This window comes from Mus caroli, chromosome 7 (genome assembly GCF_900094665.2).
Source record: "Mus caroli chromosome 7, CAROLI_EIJ_v1.1, whole genome shotgun sequence".
Classification (NCBI taxonomy): domain Eukaryota; kingdom Metazoa; phylum Chordata; class Mammalia; order Rodentia; family Muridae; genus Mus; species Mus caroli.
This window is the reverse complement of record NC_034576.1, coordinates 123,242,769-123,263,009: the sequence shown is the minus strand read 5'-3', so window position 1 is coordinate 123,263,009 and position 20,241 is coordinate 123,242,769. Positions and strand designations below refer to the sequence as shown.

General features: G+C 46.6%; 1 protein-coding gene across 2 annotated transcripts in view; it reads right to left on the bottom strand.

The window, feature by feature from the left end:
- Nucleotides 1–20,241, bottom strand: part of Otoa (otoancorin) — a 78,106-nt gene that overhangs the window by 25,433 nt on the left and 32,432 nt on the right. Inside the window, exons 1-10 of one of the 2 annotated variants that reach the window (XM_021167660.2) lie at nucleotides 18,160–18,277; nucleotides 17,213–17,336; nucleotides 13,973–14,188; nucleotides 10,534–10,701; nucleotides 8,826–8,966; nucleotides 6,545–6,603; nucleotides 5,252–5,369; nucleotides 4,223–4,296; nucleotides 3,745–3,880; nucleotides 2,521–2,711 (exon numbers count right to left, since the gene is read on the bottom strand). In XM_021167660.2, the coding sequence (XP_021023319.1) occupies nucleotides 2,521–2,711; nucleotides 3,745–3,880; nucleotides 4,223–4,296; nucleotides 5,252–5,369; nucleotides 6,545–6,603; nucleotides 8,826–8,966; nucleotides 10,534–10,701; nucleotides 13,973–14,188; nucleotides 17,213–17,336; nucleotides 18,160–18,257 (1,325 nt within the window). In that variant the 5' untranslated portion in view covers nucleotides 18,258–18,277. Of the gene's footprint in view, nucleotides 1–2,520; nucleotides 2,712–3,744; nucleotides 3,881–4,222; nucleotides 4,297–5,251; nucleotides 5,370–6,544; nucleotides 6,604–8,825; nucleotides 8,967–10,533; nucleotides 10,702–13,972; nucleotides 14,189–17,212; nucleotides 17,337–18,159; nucleotides 18,278–20,241 lie in introns of those variants that run through there. The other variant, XM_021167659.1, reaches the window with a different exon arrangement.

Below are 20,241 nucleotides of genomic sequence, written 5' to 3'. Positions count from 1 at the left end.
ACAGGAAATTCTACCTGGGAAATGACAACTTCTGTTAGAATCAAGGAGCTGACATCCACCTGGATCCAGGCCGCTGCTGCCGCTGCTGCTACTGCTGCTACTGCTGCTACTGCTGCTACTGCTGCTACTGCTGCTACTGCTGCTTCATATCAATATCAACACCTTCTTAAAGACGTTTTGTTTGTTTGTTTGTTTGTTTTGAGACAGAGTTTCTCTGTGTAGCCCTGGCTGTGTTGGAACTCACTCTGTAGGCCACGAAGGCCTCAAATTCAGAGATCTGCCTGCCTCTGCCTCCTGCATGCTGGGGTTCAAGGCGTATGTCACCAATGTCCAGCCTCAATATCTTTTTAGAAAATTTATTACATTCATTTATTTATTTATTGGGGGTGAGACATGTGCCACAGCAGGCATGTGGAGGTCAGAGAACAATCTGAAGGAGACAATTCTCTCCTTCTCTGAAATAATCAAGGAAATCGAATGTAGCCTTAGCAGCAAGCACTTTTACTCCACAAGCAGTATATGAAAAAAAAATAATAATGGAGAGAGAGAGAGAGAGAGAGAGAGAGAGAAAGATTCTCACTCACTGATGCTAAGAGCGCAAGATGGGGCAGCCTCTGTAAAAGACATTTTGAGTTTCTTACAAAACCATATATGACCCAGCAGCTGTACACGTCTACATTTACAAGGGGTTTGAAATCTTATGTCCATAAAATATCTGCATACAAATGTTTACAGCAGCTTTCATTTTAATGGCCAAAACTTGGAAGGCGTGGAGATGCCCTCTGGATAGTGAAAGAATAAATCATCCCAGACCCCTCCAGACAGTGCGGCATTATTCAGGGCTAATGAAGTGACCCATCAAGCCATGAGAAGACAGGGAAAAAATTTAAATGAATGCTATTAGGTGAAAGAAGCCTATTTGAAAAGACTAAATACTGCATGCTCCCACTCCATGGCCATCAGAGACGACAAAGCTATCAGTGCTGACCAGAGACACGGGAATGGAGGGCTGACTAGGCAGACAGAGGCCAGTAAAGGTAGAAAAATATTAAATACGCTTATTTTTATTTTATTTTTTACATTATGGGGGTCACACGCCATGACACATGTGTGAAGGTCATAAAACAGCTTACAGTAAGTCATTATCTCCACCCACCATGTGGGCTCCAGAGACCGAATTCAGGTCATCTGACTTGGCAACAAATAGCTGTCTCCACTGAGCCAGCCTCAGCACACACACACACACACACACACACACACACACATATATATATAAGACAGGATTTCTCTGTGTAGCCCTGGCTACACTGGAACTCAATCTGTAGACCAGGCTGACCTCAGTCTCAGAGATCCACCTGCCTCTGCCTCACGAGTGCTGTGCTGAGATTAAAGGCTTAATATAACACTATGATATATTAAGTATGATATTTTAATGGGGAATATGGTATCACACATTTTCCCTAACCCAATGGAGGTATACCAAGAATGAGCCCTCATGTAAACTCTGGACCTTGAGTGCTAATGTCAACAATGATGTCAATTTGATTAAAATAAACCAACAGCTCATGGATTGGGATAAATACACGGTTGTGGTAGGGAATGATGTGTGCGTGAGGAGTTGGTGGGCAGAGACACACACAGGAGTCTCTACCTTCCTCTGGGCATTTCTATGAACCAAAAACTACTCTTGCCAGGTATGCTGATACATCCCTATAATCCTGGCACTCAGGAGGTAGACCTGGGAACACCACAATTCAGGACTATCCTGGGCTACATAACTCAAGACCAGCTGGAACTATGTAGAAAAGGCCTGTCTCAAAATAACAAGGGCTAGGATTGCAGCCTAGTGGTAGAGCACCTGCCTAACATGAACAAGGTACTGGGTTCTATCCCCAGCATTCAGAAAGAAACCTCCAAAGCAATATAATAGCAGTATCTTACAACTAAAGTGCCATATTTTTGTGAGTGTGCGTGCATGTGTGTGAATGCATACATGTGCATGTGTGTGTGGAGGCCAGAGGACAACCTTGGGTGTTAGTCCTCAGGAGCTGGCCACCTCTTGTCTTTTGGAGACAAGGTCTCTCAATGGCCTACAGCTCAGGCAGTGATCCAGGTGGGCTGGCCAGCAAGCCCTACTTCCCCAGCACTGGGACTAAGGCACATGTCACCACACATGTCTTTTTGACACGTTTTCTAGAGATTGGACCCAGGTCCCATGCTTACACAACAAGCACTCTTACCAGTGAGCCATCTCTCTGGCCCCTAAAGTGCCATCTTTTCAAAACTCTCCCCGCCCCACAAACACCAAGATGAGTTAATGACCACTGCGCCTGCTGCCAGCGGCAAGTATTCCCACTAGGCAGGGAGTCTGAAGCCAAAAGGAGAAAGATCACAGTTTCAGAGTCAGTGGAGAGTCCTCTCCCTAGCCTGGTGGTCTTCTTTACAAAGAAGAGGAAACAACAGAGCCAGGCCTTTCTCACCTAACCTGCCATACCCCACAGCCCAGAGGACCCCTCTTACCCCCACTGTTCCAGGAGCCTGACTCTCACCGCAGCCTTCTGCTCAGAGCTGAGAGCTGTACAGCTTCTAAGACCATGCAGAGCAGCGGCCCAGGCTCTGGGGGAGATCCCTCTCTCAATGAAGGTGGCTGGCAAGTGGCACAGGAGGTGTCCCACAATGTCCACAGTGTATTCATCAGCAATGACACCATCCTGAAATCAACAAGTACAGCTGAGAGGCGGAGACCCAGCTGGGATCAAACTCGAGGCCTGTTGAGAAACCTTCCCACTTCCAAGCCCCACAGAGCTTTCTGGATCAGAATGGCCTATCTTGTTACGGACCACCAAAGATGGTACTGAGTCCAGTTCCCCCACCCAGGGACGCAGGCCTTAGAGGCTTGGGGACCCCAGCTCACCACATGCTTGGCACACAGTAAACTGGAGACTATTGGCATTGTTACTGTTCTAGGGATGCCGAGGAGTTTGATAACCAAGAACAGGGTACAAGCTCAGCGGTAGAGCGCTCGCCCAGAATGCACAAGGCCACGGGCTCCATCATCAGCAACATAAAGTAATCATGGCATGATGTGCGAAGCATCGCTTGAGCCTCCAGAGCTCTTTCTCAAAATGCCAAGGACAGCATGCACAGTACGTTTGCTGTGATCAGGCACTGTGCTAAGTGTCCATTCCATCATCATAGGAACTGTAAGTACCAATCATGTGTGCTGTGTAACAGTAAGGAAACTTGTAGGGTCCCAAGCATTCTGTCCCGGACCCTGAAATTCAGCCATGCATTACCCACCGTATGCCCACAAGAGCTGCAGAATGATAGACTTCTGCATCTTCCTTACACAGGAGGATGCTGAGGCAGAGGAGAGGAAGGGTTTGCTAGAGCTACAGAGCCAGTGGCTGGCAAAGGCTTGCAAAGAACCCAGTCCTCCAGCATTCTCTCTCTCTGAGATCGAAGTCTACAATAATTTCAGTGCCAGTTCTAAGACTCACAAGCCAGACTTGTAACCATTACTGCAGCCTTGAGAGCCCATCAAACTCCCCTCTACAGCTCCCTGTGACTCACACATGTGCGTATCACACACACATACACACACACACACACACAGAGAGAGAGAGAGAGAGAGAGAGAGAGAGAGAGAGAGAGAGAGATCCCCTCCACAGCTCCCTGAGACTGTCACAAACACACAGAAGGGACAGGGCACTAGGGAAAGTATCTCCCAGGAAGTTCTCTTACCAAGCACTGCTGCACCTTCCTGACGACCACACTCCTTTTGTCAGAATCTAAAACCAAAGTCTCCAAGCGCCTCTTACCCAGGCTGATCAGAAATTGCACACAGCGAGAGGGGGGAACTGAAGACAGGAATCGTGACCTACAGAAAAAACAGAGGATGGCAGGAAGCAGTATCTGCTCAGCACTGGCCCCTGAGACCAGAGGCAGCATCAGCATCAGACATCACCACAGGGACATCCTATAAGTGTGGGCTCTCCCAGCAATGCACCTCGAGTCTGAAAGCAAGTCCCCTACCCATGTCCTAATTTACAGTCTATGTGGAACGCTGCCTATTCAGAGTATCCCAGATTATCAGGTCCTGAGGTGTCTACAGTATTCTCCACCCTGCCTCTGGTTCCTTAACCCCAGGGGAAAGAATCATAAATCCTGGGACGCCCATCTTCTGGTGGCTGAGTCAGAAAGGGACTCGATGTTCACTTACGGGAGGGTGGCCAAGAGGAATGGTGGCATGGAGGACCTTGAAACTTCCCAGTATTTCCACGCCAAGCAATTGACCTGCAAGATAAACAGCAACAATAATCGATGCAAATGCGGAGACGGTGCTTTGTAAATGTCCATTTCTGTAACAGACAGCCTCATGGTGTAGGAACCACTCCTCTGAACACTAGCTGAGGAAACTGAGACAATAATAAGATGAACACACACATTTAGGTGTGAGAGCAATCTCAATTTATGAGTACACAAGAGTGAGATGCATCTACGTCCCTGGACTGGAAAACGAATACCTGGCTTGTGAATAGAACAGAGTGTCGTGTGACTGGTTTGATTTTTCATGAAATCTATTCATTTGTGTGTGTGAGTGAGCAGGTGTGTGCCACGAGATGCATTTAGAGGCCAGAAGACAATTTCAGAAGTCTGTTCTCTCCTTCTGCCATGTGTATCCCAGAATTTTGAACTCAGGTTTCTCGTCCTAACAACAAACACCTTTTCCTGCTAAACTGTCTTTCTGGCCCGCATGAAACTATTTTGATTTAATAATACAGATTTATATAGTAACGTGATGCATGTGTTTTTATGTGTACATGTATCTTAGGAGATACAGAGGCCTTTGTGCTCACAGATAAGAGCTGAGGGATGAGCCAGGTGGTAGTGGCACACACCTTTAATCCCAGCACTCAGGAAGCAGAGACAGGTAGATCTCTTGAGTTCAAGGCCAGCCTGGTCTACAGTGTGAATTCCAGGACAGCCAGAGCTATACAGAGAAACCCTCTCTCCAACAAAAACAAAAACAACAAAACAAAAACAAAAAAAACAAAAGCAGAACTAAGGGAACCTGGAATGAGACCTTTTATGCACCCAAAAAGATGGTCACCACCCTGGAGCGAATTTACTTTCCATGTCTGGTCCTAGCCAGTTCCATATTACAGCTGTATCATTTTGTTACAAACATCTTTAGACACCAGCCCTGGCATCAGGAGAGCACTAGAAGCAGGGAAATGCTCCACGGTACCTGATCAGGAGAAAGCAGGGAGAAGTTGTTGTCAAAATACTGGAAGAGGGCCAGGAAGAGGCGGTCACTCATGGCATCGATATTCGAGCACGGCACGCCCTTCACCAGCTGCCCAGTGCTGAGAAACAAAATGAGAACCACTGAGAAGACGTAAGGAGGAGAGAAGATGGGAGAGGCTAAAGTACGCATGCTCCACCCATCACAGGCTGCGCACCAAACAACACTAAGTCATGATGGGATTTTATAATGTCCCTGCAGGCTCTGGATTTCAATGTTTGATCCTTGGGAGATTCTAGAAACAGGAAGTAGAGCAGAGATAGAAGAAGTAGGTCACTGAGGGCAGGTCTTTGGGAATGTGGCTACTTCTTGTTTCCTCTCTGTCCCCTGGCCCACCGTTATGTGAACTGCTGTGTTCCACTCTGCCCTCCCTGCCATGATGGACTGAGGCCTTTGAAACTGTGAGCCAAGACAAAAATTTTCCTTCTTCAAGTTTTTGTTTGTTTGTTTGTTGTTTTTTATTTTTTATTTCAGGACTGGAGAGATGGCTCCGCAGTTAAGAACACTGGCTCTTTTCTAGAGAACCCGGGTTTGATTCCCAGCACCCTCATGGTGGCTAACCACCATCTATACCTCTAATCCCAGGGGATCTGATGCCCTCTTCTGGCCTCCTCAGGTACTGCATGTATGTGGTTCACAGTCACACATATAATCAAAACACCCAGATAGATAGATAGATAGATAGATAGATAGATAGATAGATAGATAGATAGATACCTGTAGGTCTAGAGAGATGACTCAGCAGTTAAGAGCACTGGCTGCTCTTCCAGAGGTCCTGGGTCCAATTCCCAGCACTTACATGGTGGCTCAGGCCCATCTATAAAGGGATCTGATGCCCTCTTCTGGCATGCAGGTGTACATGCAGCAGAGCACTCATGTACATTAAGTAAATAAACATTCAAAAAAGTTATCCCATTTTATTTGTGTATGAATGTTTGAATTTTTTCACTGCATAGGTGGGTCCATGCGCACGTATGTTTATGTATGTATATAGCAAACATGTGGAGGTCAGAGGACAGCTTGCAGGAGTTGATTCTCTTCTTCTACCACATGTGGCTTGAACTCTAGTCATCAGGCTTATTTAGCAGCACGTACCTTAACCCACTGAGCCATCTCACTGGCCCTCACTTGGTTTTTGGAATTTTTCCCACAGCTCAGCTGGCCCTGCTGTGAAATTAGGCTTCTCTACAGAAGGTTCCAAAGAGCTGTTCAGGCCAGGCTGTCAAAGTGTCCTACCTCAGGAGCTCCTCTGGCCTTTCTGTGGTCTTTTCAAGAAGCTCATACAGGAACAGGGCCTGGGGAAAGAGAGATTGGGCAGCAATGGTGGAGCCCAGCACACTGAAGCCCTATGGGGAAAACATACTATGACCCCATCTTATAGATGGGGAAACTGAGGCTGAACCCAGAATGTCACTAATCCAAGGCCCTCCGACCACTAAGTAGCTGAGCCAGAATTTGAAATCCTGTCAGGAGTGATCTCAGAGCACAGCCGGCCACACTCAGCTGGTTCTCTATGTTCTAAAACAGCACTTCTCAACATGTGGGACTCAAGCCCTTAGAGGTCGGAGAACCCTGTCACAGAGGTCACCTAAGACCATCTGAATATCATTACATTATAATGTAATATATAATGTAATATAATGAATTACATTATAATTCATGACCATAGGAAAATCACAGTTATGAAGTAGCAATGAAATAATTCTATGGTGGCAGGTGTGTGTATCACCACACCATGGGAAACTGTGTTAAGGAGCCGCCGCCTTAGGAAGGGTGAGAAGCACTGCTCTAAAGGCTGAGTGAGGAGCAGAAGCTGAGAATGGCAGGGTTGGAACCTCACTACCTTAGCTTTACAAAGCTGCTGCCCTGTGAAGGTCCCTGTGTGGTCCGTCTTTGTGTGCCCACCCGCTAGTCCTGAACCCACACAGCAGCAATGATGGGACCAGCACAGCCCAGAAAGTACCATCAATAAAGGAGCCCAGGCCCAGAGCACACACGCCCCCCAAACCCTCCCAGATGAGCACTCTGGAATGCTACAGTATAGGCAGGGGAGTCGTTTGTTTTAAGGGATGAAATTTTACAGAATACCTAACTTGCAGAAGCGATCAAGTGCGACATTTGTCTATTTTATAGACTCTAAAACTTTGAACGTAATTCCCCAAACGCAGTAAATTATGAGCCAGAGTTAGACAGAGGCTTCTGGGATGTGACAGCTGAGGGCCTCAAAGTCTCATAAAGGTCTGGGCAAAAAGATCTGGGGTGGAAGGAAGTTCCCAATGCTCTGTGTACAGTCCCTGAAGTTCCAGGGACAGCAGACCTGTGAGCCCTCCCACCACATGGACAGCAGACCTGCGAACCCTCCCCCACAGGCTTCCCAATCTCAGGAAATGAAAACTCCATCAGCCCAGCTGCTGGGACAAAATACCTTAAGGTTGTCTACAGAAGGGTGAGCTTTCCAAAATAAAACAAGTGTTCAAGCTGCTAGACTTGGCAGTGGTTTGTCACACAGCAGTAGAGTTCTGTAACACCATCCAGCCTCATAAAAGACCCCACAGAGATGCCCAGCTGCTCTGTTACTTCCTGGTTCCTAAGTGGTGCTGGGAACATGGTAAGTCCGTGCTCAGTAAACGTTTCCAGAGCCTTGGAGAGGTGGCCCAAGAGGAAAAGTGCTTTCCACACAGGCATGAATGTGTATCTCCCAAACTTATGTAAACACTGAGTACAGTAGCACATATGTGTAATCCCAGCTCCTCTCTGAGAAGATGGAAGGAGGAGACAGAGAAACCCCTGGAAACTCCTAGGCTAGCTAGCTGGAAGTATGCCTCCGTGAACAAGAGATCTTTTCTCAAGCAAGATGGAACACACACACACACACACATTTCAAGAGTGATGACTGGGCTCAGTTAATAAGGACTGAGAACTAAGCATAAGGATATAGGTTTGGTCTCCATAACCCACAAAAAGAAGCATACACACACACACACACACACACAATTATTTATTATTTCAGAAATGAATGAAAGTGGCTGGCTCAGCAGAAGGTCCCATGGATGAGCATCAGTATCAGCAGCACCGTCCTTTCCAAGCAGCTTAGGTCCTAGACACATCTAACCATAAGTAGAGTGGTAGGTAACAATACAGCACGCTGCTCTCAGGCTGTATCCTAGATCACAACTGTTGCCTGTAAACATCCTCATTTTGCTCATAAGACAAGGGAGGCCATGTAAGGTGATGTCACTTCTCCACAGCTAATAAATGGCAGCCAGAATTCATCCTCACGCCCTGTCTAGCTTCTTAACCACACACTACTCTATTTCCTGGGCTTATTAACAAAGAAATAGAGTGTCTTTATCCAACTGGCCCTAAACAGTTAAAAACAAAAAATGAGAAGTGCTTGCCCAGAGCTGACGATGTAACTCAGTGGCGATGCGCTCACCAGACATGTGGGAGGCCTGGGTTCCATTCTCAGCACCACAGAAGGAAACACAGGGTTGATCTGTGGGCACTTCAGTCCTACCTGGCTCCTACGAAGCTCCTTTGCCTTCAGGTCTGTAGCATTGAATCGAGATTCTTTCCATAAATCATAGAGAGACACCTCCTTAAAGAGAGCTCTTGGTACCTCTGTGATGCCTGAAGTAGCATCTTCTGCTTCCATCAGCTGCCAAAATGGAGAGGAAAGATAGTGACAGCTGTATAAAGGGGACACTGCATTCTGATCATATTTGGACACTTTCCTGGACCATAAAATGTATTTGATCTGCTTAGCAACCACAGCAAGCAGGGACTGTTGCTACCCCCATTTTACAGGTAATAAAACCAAGGTCTAAAAGTGGTACATTGAAAGCTGATCAATGTGACTCAAGCCCCGAGTTTGTGTAGTTCTCAAACCTACTGTTAGAGATGGAATATAAATTGCCCCTACAATGCTCATGTTTTGAAAACTAGCTCCCTGAGTTGGTAGCACCATCATGGCAAAGTTGTGGAAACTTTAAGAAGTAGGGAAGAAGAAGAAGAAGAAGGAGGAGGAGGAGGAGGAGGAGGAGGGGGGGCATACCTGGAGAAAATAGGTCAGTAGGTGACAGGTATTTGGAGATACACTACCCCTGACCACTTCCTGTCTTGCTCTCTGCTTCCTGATCAGCCAGGAAGTGAACAGCTCTTCTAAGCCCCACACTGCCATGACGTTCGTCTGAGCACATGGGCTAAGCAACTGTGAACTGACACCCTGAACCCAGGAGTCCAGATCCATCCTTCCTCCCTTAACTTCTCTATGTCAGGTATTTGGGACAAAATGACCAAAAAAAAAAAAAATCAACACAGTTTAAAGCATTCTGGGAACTTCAGGGTTCAATCAAATTCTTGAAATGTTCTAAGAGCCAACTGTGATGGAGGGTGCATGTCTGTAAGGCAGGAGAATAGATAACCCAAGGCCAGCCAGAGCTCCACAGTGAGATCATACCTTAAAAATAATAATTATACAATACTTCTCAGGCCCAGATCCGAGGCTTTGAGTTGGCCCACCCCAACATCTACCCCATCGAGGAACTGCTAAAGCATGCGAAGGAGCCTGCAGTGCCAAAGCTGCAGGATCTCCATGACACTGGGCGGCAACAGGTTATCAGAGGAGTCCCAGCGAGGTGCAGTATTGATAGTGTAGCCGATGCCAGAGGCTTCATACCAGACCAACAAGACACTGCTATGGACATTTGCAAGCAAATGAGTGTGGACAAATGAGTGTACTGTGGGACACACTGTGATACACTACAGATTCCACAATGAGATTTTTTTTCTCTGTTGGGGTGAGGTTGCAAGGGTGGAGGGCAGGAATGAGGAGAAGGGGGAGATGAATGGGACTGGGGTACATGATGTGAAATTCACAGAGGACCAATAAAAAGTTCAATAAAAATAGTAATAATCATCTGAAATTCAGTTAAGAAGCTCGGTTTGAGAAAAGTCTTCCATATTGGACTGGCTAGGAAAGTGATGGTGTCTGAGAGAAAAAAAAAAAAAAACAAAACAAACGTAACGTGGTAAGAGGAACTACATCTGGAAGAGACAAGGTAGCACTCCTGGGGGCCACGTGTTCTGGATTCAGAACACCCCACACACCAACTGCCAAGACAACGCCAGGCAAAACAATTGGCCCATGGTCATGATTTATTCCCAGACTCTGATAACTACATCCTCTGTAGCCATGTGGCTCAGGACTGGACATCTACTCTCACCTTGCCGAGGATGCCTTGCTGCTGGACAGGTGACAAATCAGACATATCCTGGGAAAGAGGACTTCTCAGCACCTGCCAGAGATCCTTGTGGTCCATGCTGTAGAAGGCTTGCGTGCCCACCCCTGCCAGCAGCACGCCCATCTGGCAGACGTTGTAGAAGGACAGCACCTAACAGAGAAACAGTCATGAGGATGCTCTCTTAGACATTTCCTAGGCCAAGCAGGTACCTGAAAGAGTGACAGTCAAGAGACTCAATGAGGAGCAAGAAGGATGCTGCACTCATAGACCTTTGAGTTTTGGTAGTTGACACTAGGGGAGAGACGAGCCTCTTTTCCAGGACAGGGAGGGACTGCAACAATCTCCCTCTGCTCCCTTGAATTATTTGCATAGGAAATGTCACCATGGACCCCCAGAGTCTCAGTTAAGGTCCAGAAAATCCAAGGTTCAGAGCATTAAAATGAAGGCACCATGAATCTAGAGGAACAAAGTAAACATTAGCCTTGTTCTGCAGTACAAAAGTGAACAAACCCAAGCAGACCATGGTTCTCTTAGTTAGGGCTACTATTGCTATGATGAAACACCATGACCTGAAAGCAAGCTGGAGAGGAAAGGGGTTAGTTGGCTTAGGAAGGAAGTCAGGACAGGAATTCAAACAGGGCAGGAACCTGGAGGCAGGAGCTGATGCAGAGGGCTTGGAGGATGCTGCTTACTGGCTTGTTCCTCATGGCTTGCTCAGCCTTCTCTCTTTAAAACTCAGGACACCAGCCCAGGGGCCTCTCCCATCCATCACTAATTAAGAAAATGCCCACCGGGCAATGGTGACACATGCCTTTAATCCCAGCACTTGGGAGGCAGAGACAGGTGGATTTCTGAGTTCAAAGCCAGCCTGGTCTACAGAGTAAGTTCCAGGACAGCCAGGGCTACAGGAACCCTGTCTCATGAAACCAAAAAAAGAAAAGAAAAGAAAAGAAAAGAAAAGAAAAGAAAAGAAAAGAAAAGAAAAGAAAAGAAAAGAAAAGAAAAGAAAGAAAAAGCCCTACAGGCTTACCTATAGTCATATCTCACAGAGGTATTTTCTCAAATGAGGCTCCTTCCCCTCTGATGACTACAGCTTGTATCAAGTTGACATAAATCTAAAACTAGCCTGTGCAACCACCATGATGCATGGTGGACATGGTGCTCATCAGTCCACTCTGCAGCAGATGCCTTGGGCTCTGGCCTCTATCTCTCCCTTCCACTGTGATGTTGACAATTTGGTCCCTTACATTCTGTGTCCCGTGTGGATAACCTCAGACGTGAAGATTGCAGAAAACTGAATGATTAAACCACTTAGGTCCTGGCATGCAATAATCACTTCATACGCGCTCATTATTAGTGTCATAGTGGAACTGGCTCCAATCCAACTGTCAAGAGCCAGTTGACATACTAGGAAGTGGCTAAGAGTGTGAATAGAAAGAGAGGGATACCTAAGTGCTTAGAAACCAATGCTCCTGCCCTCCAAATGAGACTTGGTTACAACGCAGCTCCCTCTCCACAGCCCAAAGCTGAGACAAATACCAGTGTGATGGGGAATCCTGCCTGCCAACCTGCATCAAGAGACACCTAAGAGAACAGTAAAGCAGGCTCTGGGCACACTTTTTGGAACATTTTCAGAGACATGTTAGTTTCCTGACTGCCTCAAGATGAACAGCCTGCTCTTCCACTGTCTTCCTGCTATGATACTTTATGTGACCTCATACTCAGAGCAACAGAGCCAGATGACCACAGAGCAAAATTTCTGACTCCACAGAACAAAGTAAATCTCTCCTCCTTGAGCCTGGTTCTCTCGGGTAGCTGTCACAGGCGTGAAAATCCAACTACGCTGCAGGTTAGGGGGGGTGTCCAGGAGCAGTAAGAACAAGGAAGGAAATCCTGGGGGTGTGGTCAGCAAGCATCTATGGCTCAGTAGCAGGTCTCTTGAAGAGCTCGCAGCTTGTCCCCTCTTCCCTGTGCTCAGTCACCTCCTTGTGGACTGCTCGGGTAATCTGCACCAGTTCGGAGGAGAGGAGCTATTCTTAGCCATTTTACAAACAGGGGGACTTGAGCAAAGGGAAATTAAGCAATTGCCTCATGTCCCACAAGTAGATGACAGAGTAGAGATTCAAATGCCAGTCATGTTCTCAACACATCCTCTGTATAGTTGTTTCTACTGTACGTGCACATAGCTGACTGTTGCAGACAGAATGCTTGTGTCCTCCCCAATATTCATATGCTGAATCATAACCCCTATGTGATACTGTTAGGTTGTAATGAGGTCATGAGATATCTTGGCTAGTTTTATGCAGACTAGAGACATCTGACTAGATGATTGAAGCTAGAAAATGGCTCAGTTGGCCTCCATTCAAGCCTGTCTGGTGTGAAGGTTGTTTTGGGGTTTGTTTGTTTGTTTGTTTGTTTGTTTGTTTTAGACAGAGTTTCTCTATGTAGCCGTGGCTGTCCTGGAACTCGCTCTGTGGACCAGGCTGGCCTCGAACTCCGCCTGCCTCTGCCCCGCAAGTACTGAGATTAAAGTCATGGGCCACCACTGCCCGGCCTGTCTGGTGTTTTCTTGGTTGATGATGGATGTGGGAGGGCCCAAGCCACTCCCTTATTAGGAAGATGGCCCTGAACTATGTAAGAAAGCAGGATGATTAAGCTACGGGGAGCAAGCCAGTGAGAAGCATTCTTCAATAGATTCTGCTTCAGTTCCTGTGTCCAGGTTCCTGTCCTGGCTTCCCCTAATGTTACCCGAAAGCCAGATAAACCCTTCCCTCCTGAGTTGCTTCTAGTGATGTACTTTAGCACAGGAATAGAAACCCAAGGTCATGAGATAATTAGAGTTAGACAGGGCACTGAACTGGCAGAAGTAATGCCTTTACCAAAAGGGAAACAAGAACAGGGAGATGGCTCTCAGTAGACACAGGGCTTTCTGCACAAGCATGAGGACCCTAGGTTTGGGTCCCAGGCACCCACATAAAAAGAATTTGGGGTGAGAGGCCGAGACAGGTGTATCCTTCGGGCTTGTTGTCTGGCCAGTCTAGCTAAAATGGCCAGCTCTGAGTTCAGTGAGAGATCCTGTCTTGATAGAACAAAGTAGAGACATGCTTGACAAACACATCTCAACCTCCCTCTGGCCACCACATATCTGCACAAATGAGCACACATGTACACACCAAGAGACAGAGAGACAGAGACAGAAAAACAAAGGAAGCTTGCTGTCATGGCGTTCCCATAAGTCCATAGAAAGATGGCTGTGGTCCACAGCCAAAACAACAGGCTTCGAAATGAAACCACACCAAACTGTGAGGGGGAAATCTCTGTTATTTAAACCACTAACTCCATGCTATTTTGCTATACAGCAACCCAGTTAACATTACACTGGCCCTCAGGCACTCCAGGAAAGTTGAAAGTTCCAGCTGACCTTTTCCTGAGCCAAATATTTGGCAGACAAGATGACAATCTGGCTTCTGCCCCAGCCTGTAACCTGGTTGAGGGTAGAGATGGCGCTGTGCACTGCATCGGAGGAGAGGGATTCCAGCTGACTGCTGGTCAGACCTACGACTGCATCTGACAGAGAGCCTAGGGTCTCGTTGAGGGTCTGGTTCTCTGTAGCAATGTCCAAGAGGTTGGCCTTGAGCTGGAAGGACAAGGAACTGGCATGAGCCTTAAAAGAAAGAAAGGCAGGAGCTCCCTCCAGCCACCTCCTGGGTGTAAGGGACTCCATACTGCCCTCCCTAGACATGGGCCCAGGGATTGCAAAGCAAGGTATTCTTGGTCATGGTCAGACACTGACGCCCCCCCCCCCCCGGGAATACGTCCTCCAGGCCTGGCTTTCATGTGCTGAAAATTCACTTTGAGTTTCATTTAAATATTAATGTGTTGTTCAATCAACCTTCAAGCATGGCAGGAAGAATTTTATTCCCTTGTGACTCCGCCACATTTTGTAGCGGTCTATTTTCCTGTTGTGATCTTGAACTCTATATCCATATATTTGGTTGCTTTCCTTTTGTGAACTATCCAGGGGCCTTTTCATGGTAATATGTAATCTGCATAAGAAATAATTCTCAGCAGTACAAGAAAGATAAAGTGAAAATCCAAACTCATGAAAGTAACTATGGAAATGATCAAATGAGCACAGGGTTCAGTCATAGAACACTTTCCAAAGGAGGGAAGGAAGAAGGGATGGAAGGAAGGAAGGAAGGAAGGAAGGAAGGAAGGAAGGAAGGAAGGAAAGAAGGAAGGAAGGAACGAACGAAGGAACGAAGGAATGAAGGAATGAAGGAAGGAAGAAGGGATGGATGGAAGGAAGGAAGGAAGGAAAGAAAGGAGGGAGGGATGGAAGGAGTGGAGGGAGGGAGGAAGGGGGTGGTGTATATCTTCCCAACTGGCTATATGCCATTAGAAATATACAGTATGAAGTTCTTACAGATTTATAATGTGAACTACTTAATGCTTTATACTTTCACTTAAATCACATCTTGTACATGTCTGTATGTTTCTAAAGCTGTCTTTAAAAATTATTTTTGTTGTGATATACTTCCCTAATTACAGTCAAGAATTCCCATCTGACTCTGGTAAGGAAGGTAATATATATACTCACCGACTGTATCATAGCCTCTGTACAAAAAATAAAAACAAAAAACTGAGAGGCCAGGGAGACGGTTCAGCAGGTGGAGTTACTTGGCTACCAAGCCTCATGACCTCAGCGGGATCCAAGACCCCACAGAGCGGATTAAAAAGAACTGACTCTCAAGTGATGCTCTCTGGCCTCCATAGGCTTCATGTGCACACATATGCACACATAAACATGCACACACACACACACAAACACAATAAAGAATTATGTAAAAGTAAATAATAAATAATGTTTTAAATGGCCTAATGTTTATGCTGTAACACATAAATCTGTGTAAACATTCATTTCAGGCACACATAACTTTACTTTCACATATGCAATCTCAAAGTTGCCACTGGGGGGCAGCAAAGCTAAGTGGAAGAATTGGTTTCAGGCTCTCTTCAGTCGGCTCCCTTCCCCAGTGTTGTTCCCATGGCACAGAAGGAAGTGAGAACTAGGGTGGTGGCTCTCATCCCCTGCTCACTCGCAGCACACGATGACTGAAATACACGATCCCAGGTCACGAGGGATCTGAGCTGGTAGCACAGAACCCACTGAGCACTCAAGTCTGAGAACTGCTGAGCTCCGCATCCCTAACCGGTTTCCCAGTAACCGGAAGATGCCCCACCCCCAACCTCCACCCCGACCCGTGTTTTCCTTGAACACAAAATTAGGCCTTGACAAATAGATGATTGTGGTGGGAGACACCAAATATAGCAAGGTGTTTGGAATTCTGTGTAAAAAACTGCTATGGAATCACTGATGGCTTTACCAAGATTTTCTTTTACTAACATTCTAATATTATGATTCTAATTTATAAATTAAAAAAAATATATCTGAGCCGGGTGTGGTGGCGCACGTCTTTAATCCCAGCACTCAGGAGGCAGAGGCAGGTGGATTTCTGAGTTCGAGGCCAGCCTGGTTCACAGAGTGAGTTCCAGGACAGCCAGGGCTACACAGAGAAATCCTGTCTCGAAAAACCAAAAAAGATCTGAAACTTGAATGAGAAAAAAATAGAAATAAAAGGGCTAGGTACAGTAACACGTGTTTGAAGTCCCAGCACTCAGGTGACTGAGGCAGGAGGATTGCAAACTAGAAGCCAGTCAGGGGTGTATAACCAAACTTTACTCAAAAACTAAAATAGACAGAGAGAGGCAGCCATCTGTATTTGCTAATTTGACCAAAAACAAGTCTAGGAGCTCAGTAGATAACAGACATCATCCAGGGCTCCTCCCACCCTTCCCGTGCTGGGATCAGCTGACGACTTCCCTTTTACATCCATCCATCCATTCATTCACGGAGAGCTGGGTCACTTGTGTGCCATGGCACATAAGCACAGTCAGGGGACCACTTTCAGAAGCCAGCTCTCTCCTGCTACCATGTGCTTCTGGGGGTCAGATTTGGGTTGTCAGCTTGGCCCCTGCCCTGGTGACTGGTTGGTTGGTTGGTTGGTTGGTTTTTTGTTTGGGTTTTTTTTTTTTTTTTTGCCCCTCCAATTCAATTTATGAAAAAATTCTACCATTGAGCTACATCTCATGTGTGTGTGTGTGTGTGTGTGTGTAGACAGATGATAGATAGATAGATAGATAGATAGATAGATAGATAGATAGATAGATACAAGGTCTTATTCAGGCTGACCCTGAATTTGTGACCCTCCTGTTTCATTGGTGCCTGTGGTGGAGTCTGGCAGAGCCTTTACTCCTGAGGAGTCTGTCCTTCAGCAACTTGTCAGCACTGCTGGTCTTACCCCAGACCCCTGAACAGATTGCCCTTAGGATCCATCCCCAGGCTGTGCTCAATACAGATGCTAAGACTCTCGGACCACTTTCCTACCACTCATTTCAATTAGCCCTAGCTGCTTTGATTGTGTTTCAACACGCCCATGTTTTCTCTACACTGCTTTTCATAATTCCTCCCTATGCTCCTCCCCTCCAGGATTGAAGACGACATCTGCCAGGATTGAAGTGCTTAATAACATGTTCTCAAAATCCAGGCAAAATGAGGGAACTGAGGCCGAGGACCCAGCGACCCACACCTCATCCGTACCTTCTGGACGCCAGCCTGGAAGCCCCGGAGGCGGCTGCACTTGAGCATCTGGTGGAGAAGGACTTGGGCCAGGGTGGCATCCAGCAGCTCCAAACCATCATAGAAACAAACCAACAGCCCCAACCTGTGTGGGAAGATGAGAGAGGCTGGTGGGGTTGCTCAGAGCCCCAAAACCCTTCCCTGCAATCCAAACATGAACGCCATGACAGCAGCACAGTAGCCAGCACTCACCCACTTCATCCTGCACCACCTACCTGGATCATCAGCTCTCAACAAACATTTTCATTTGAAAACCATTTTCATTTGAAAGCAATTAATAATATGGGTTGAGTGTGGAATGTCACCCCCAGGCTCATGAGTCTGAACACCTGATTCCCCAGCTGGTGGCAACCATGGCTGCAGGAGGCAGCTCCCTAGGAGCAGACATCTGAGGGGTATACCCTGGTCTTGCTTCTGGTCTTGTTTTCAGTTTCCTGGTCGGTCAAACTGTAAGGACCTGTACCCTCACACACCCCCACCACCGTGCTTTCCTCTGAAACCGTGCATCAAGTGCATCAGAGTAAAACTCTCCTTGAAGTTGCTTCTGTCATAGGTTTTATCACAACAACAAGAAAAATAACTAATGTAGGCCTTTCTCACAGAAACCAGAGAAGTCAGAGGACTTTCCCCAAAGCAAGTGATAGAGCTGCAACTTAAATCTAAACCCATCCAACTAAGCCACCTCATCTCCTAGGAGGGGAAATTCAGGGAAAGGGAGATACTAAAATCCTCTCTCATTTCCACGTGGAACTATAGGCTGAATGATAGCTCTATTCCCAGGATTCCTTGCCACCTATCCACCAAGATGGTCCTAAGACTTCAGAAGAAAAAAATATGGCAGAATAATGAGGGAGCAGGGGAACTCTGCCAAGCTATAAGCAATATATCTAGTGGTTGAGAGCACAGACTTAGGCCAACTGGAGTTTGAAGGCCGTTTCTGTGAGATGTTTGCCTCTGAATTACTCGATTCCTCTTCATGGTAGCCACATACAGCCGTGCACTGCATGCTGTGGGCTACCGTGCGGGATGAGCCTGCCTCTCTCAACTGTTAGGAACTCGGATCACTTTATTCATCGTGGTGCATCATGGGAAATGTGACGGTGAAGGGATGAGAGTGACTAAGAATGAGGGTGACAGGCAGAGCCAGGGATGAGCCTTCCCGGTGGATAACAAGCACACACTCACTTGTGAATGTTCTTAGGGATCCTATGAAGACGATCCAGTTCAACAGGCCAGACACGCTGGTTGACCGCAAGCAGCCTGGTTCCTTCCTCTCAGAACCAACACTGACATATTCAGACATGGACACGGGATATCATTAACCCATAGAAAGGTGGGATGGTGGTTATCAAGGACTCAGGGGAGGAATGTCAACAGATAGAGATTTTCAGTTAGGTAAGAAGGGTAAGTTCTGGAGACCATGGTGACTATAGTTAACAAAGAGCTCAGAGTAGATTACACAGGCATACAAACACACATGTGTATACAAGGTAATGGGCATGTTAGTTACTCACTTTAGCCATTCTACAATCTAGACATGTTATGGGATTTTTTTTTTTTAGTCATGGGGCAGGGCATGTGTGTGCACGGTTTGCTCACACGTGTGTGATGTGAGTGTCACAGAATGAGAAGGTAGGAGCACAACCTCTAGGGCTAGCCCCCCTGCCACCTTGTTAAGGATGGGGTCTCTCTGCTTGCTCACAGATGCATGTGCCAGACTCATCAGCTCACAGGCTTCTGAGGAGTCTCCTGTCTCCGCCTCCCCATCTCTCCATGGAGGAGCTAGTGTTAGACACTCACACTCTATGTCCAGCTTCTATGTGGGCGCTGGGATTGGAATACAGGTTTTCACCCTTGCATAGCTAGTGTCTTTACCTACTGAGCCATCTCTCCAACCTTGTAGTTTCAGTCTTGAATGTCTTTCAAGAGGGTCATGTGCTGCTGGTCCTCTGCACAGCAGTGTTCAGAGGTAGAATCTTTGGGGAGGAGATTAAACCACAAGGGCTTGAGTCCCCTCTGCCCATCAGCCCATTGTGACACCTTCATGGGTATGGGAGGTAGAGAAGACATCAGGAGGCAGGGCCTTGCTGGAAGTAGGTAACTGGAAGGACATATTTTGTCCTGATACATTCATTCTCCACCTCACCTCTCTACTTCCTTGGAGCCATGAGGTGAGCAGCTTTGCTCTGTCACTTGCTCCCACTGCAACATGTCAATGTTTCACCTCCACCAAGCCTAAAAGCTACAGGGCCAAGCAACCATGGACTGAACCCTCCACAAGACAGCATGAACCTTTGCTGCATTCAGTTTGTTCTCTCGAATATTTTGTCACAGGGACAAAAATTAATTAGCACTATATACTATATGCCATAAATAAACACAGCTCAATTTGCAAAACAATTTTAAGAAAAAAATGCCATTTATTGAGCACAGGATATGTGTCAGAGAAGAATCCTGGAAAGGCAGGGTGATTCCTGTCTCCCATTTTACATATGGGTAAAGAAAGGCACAGGAAGGTGATAAGATGTGGCCAAGCTCACAACTCACAAGTAGCAGAGCTAGGATTAAGCCCAAGAAGCTATCTCCATCTACGTCCTTATTTAGCAGGTCCTATTTATTGCCTGGTATATAATTTATTTAATTAGCAGGCATGTGGAATAGTAAGGCAGGATCCTGGCTGCTGAGTGAAATTTATTATAGATGGGAAAGAAAGACTGTGACATAGTTCCAAATTAACACACACTCTAGAAGTATTCATCTGAAATATTTTAAGGTAAGATGAGATGTGACAGCCAAGATCCTGAGAGGACAGACAGATATGACATGCTGGTTAGGGTCTTTGTCAACTCAACACAAGCTTGGGGTCATTGCAGAAGAGAAAACCTCAATTGAGAAATGCCTCCATAAGATGGGCCTGTGGGCAAGTCTGTGGGGCATTTTCTTGATTAATGTTTGATGTAGGAGGGTCCAACCTACTATGAGATGTACCA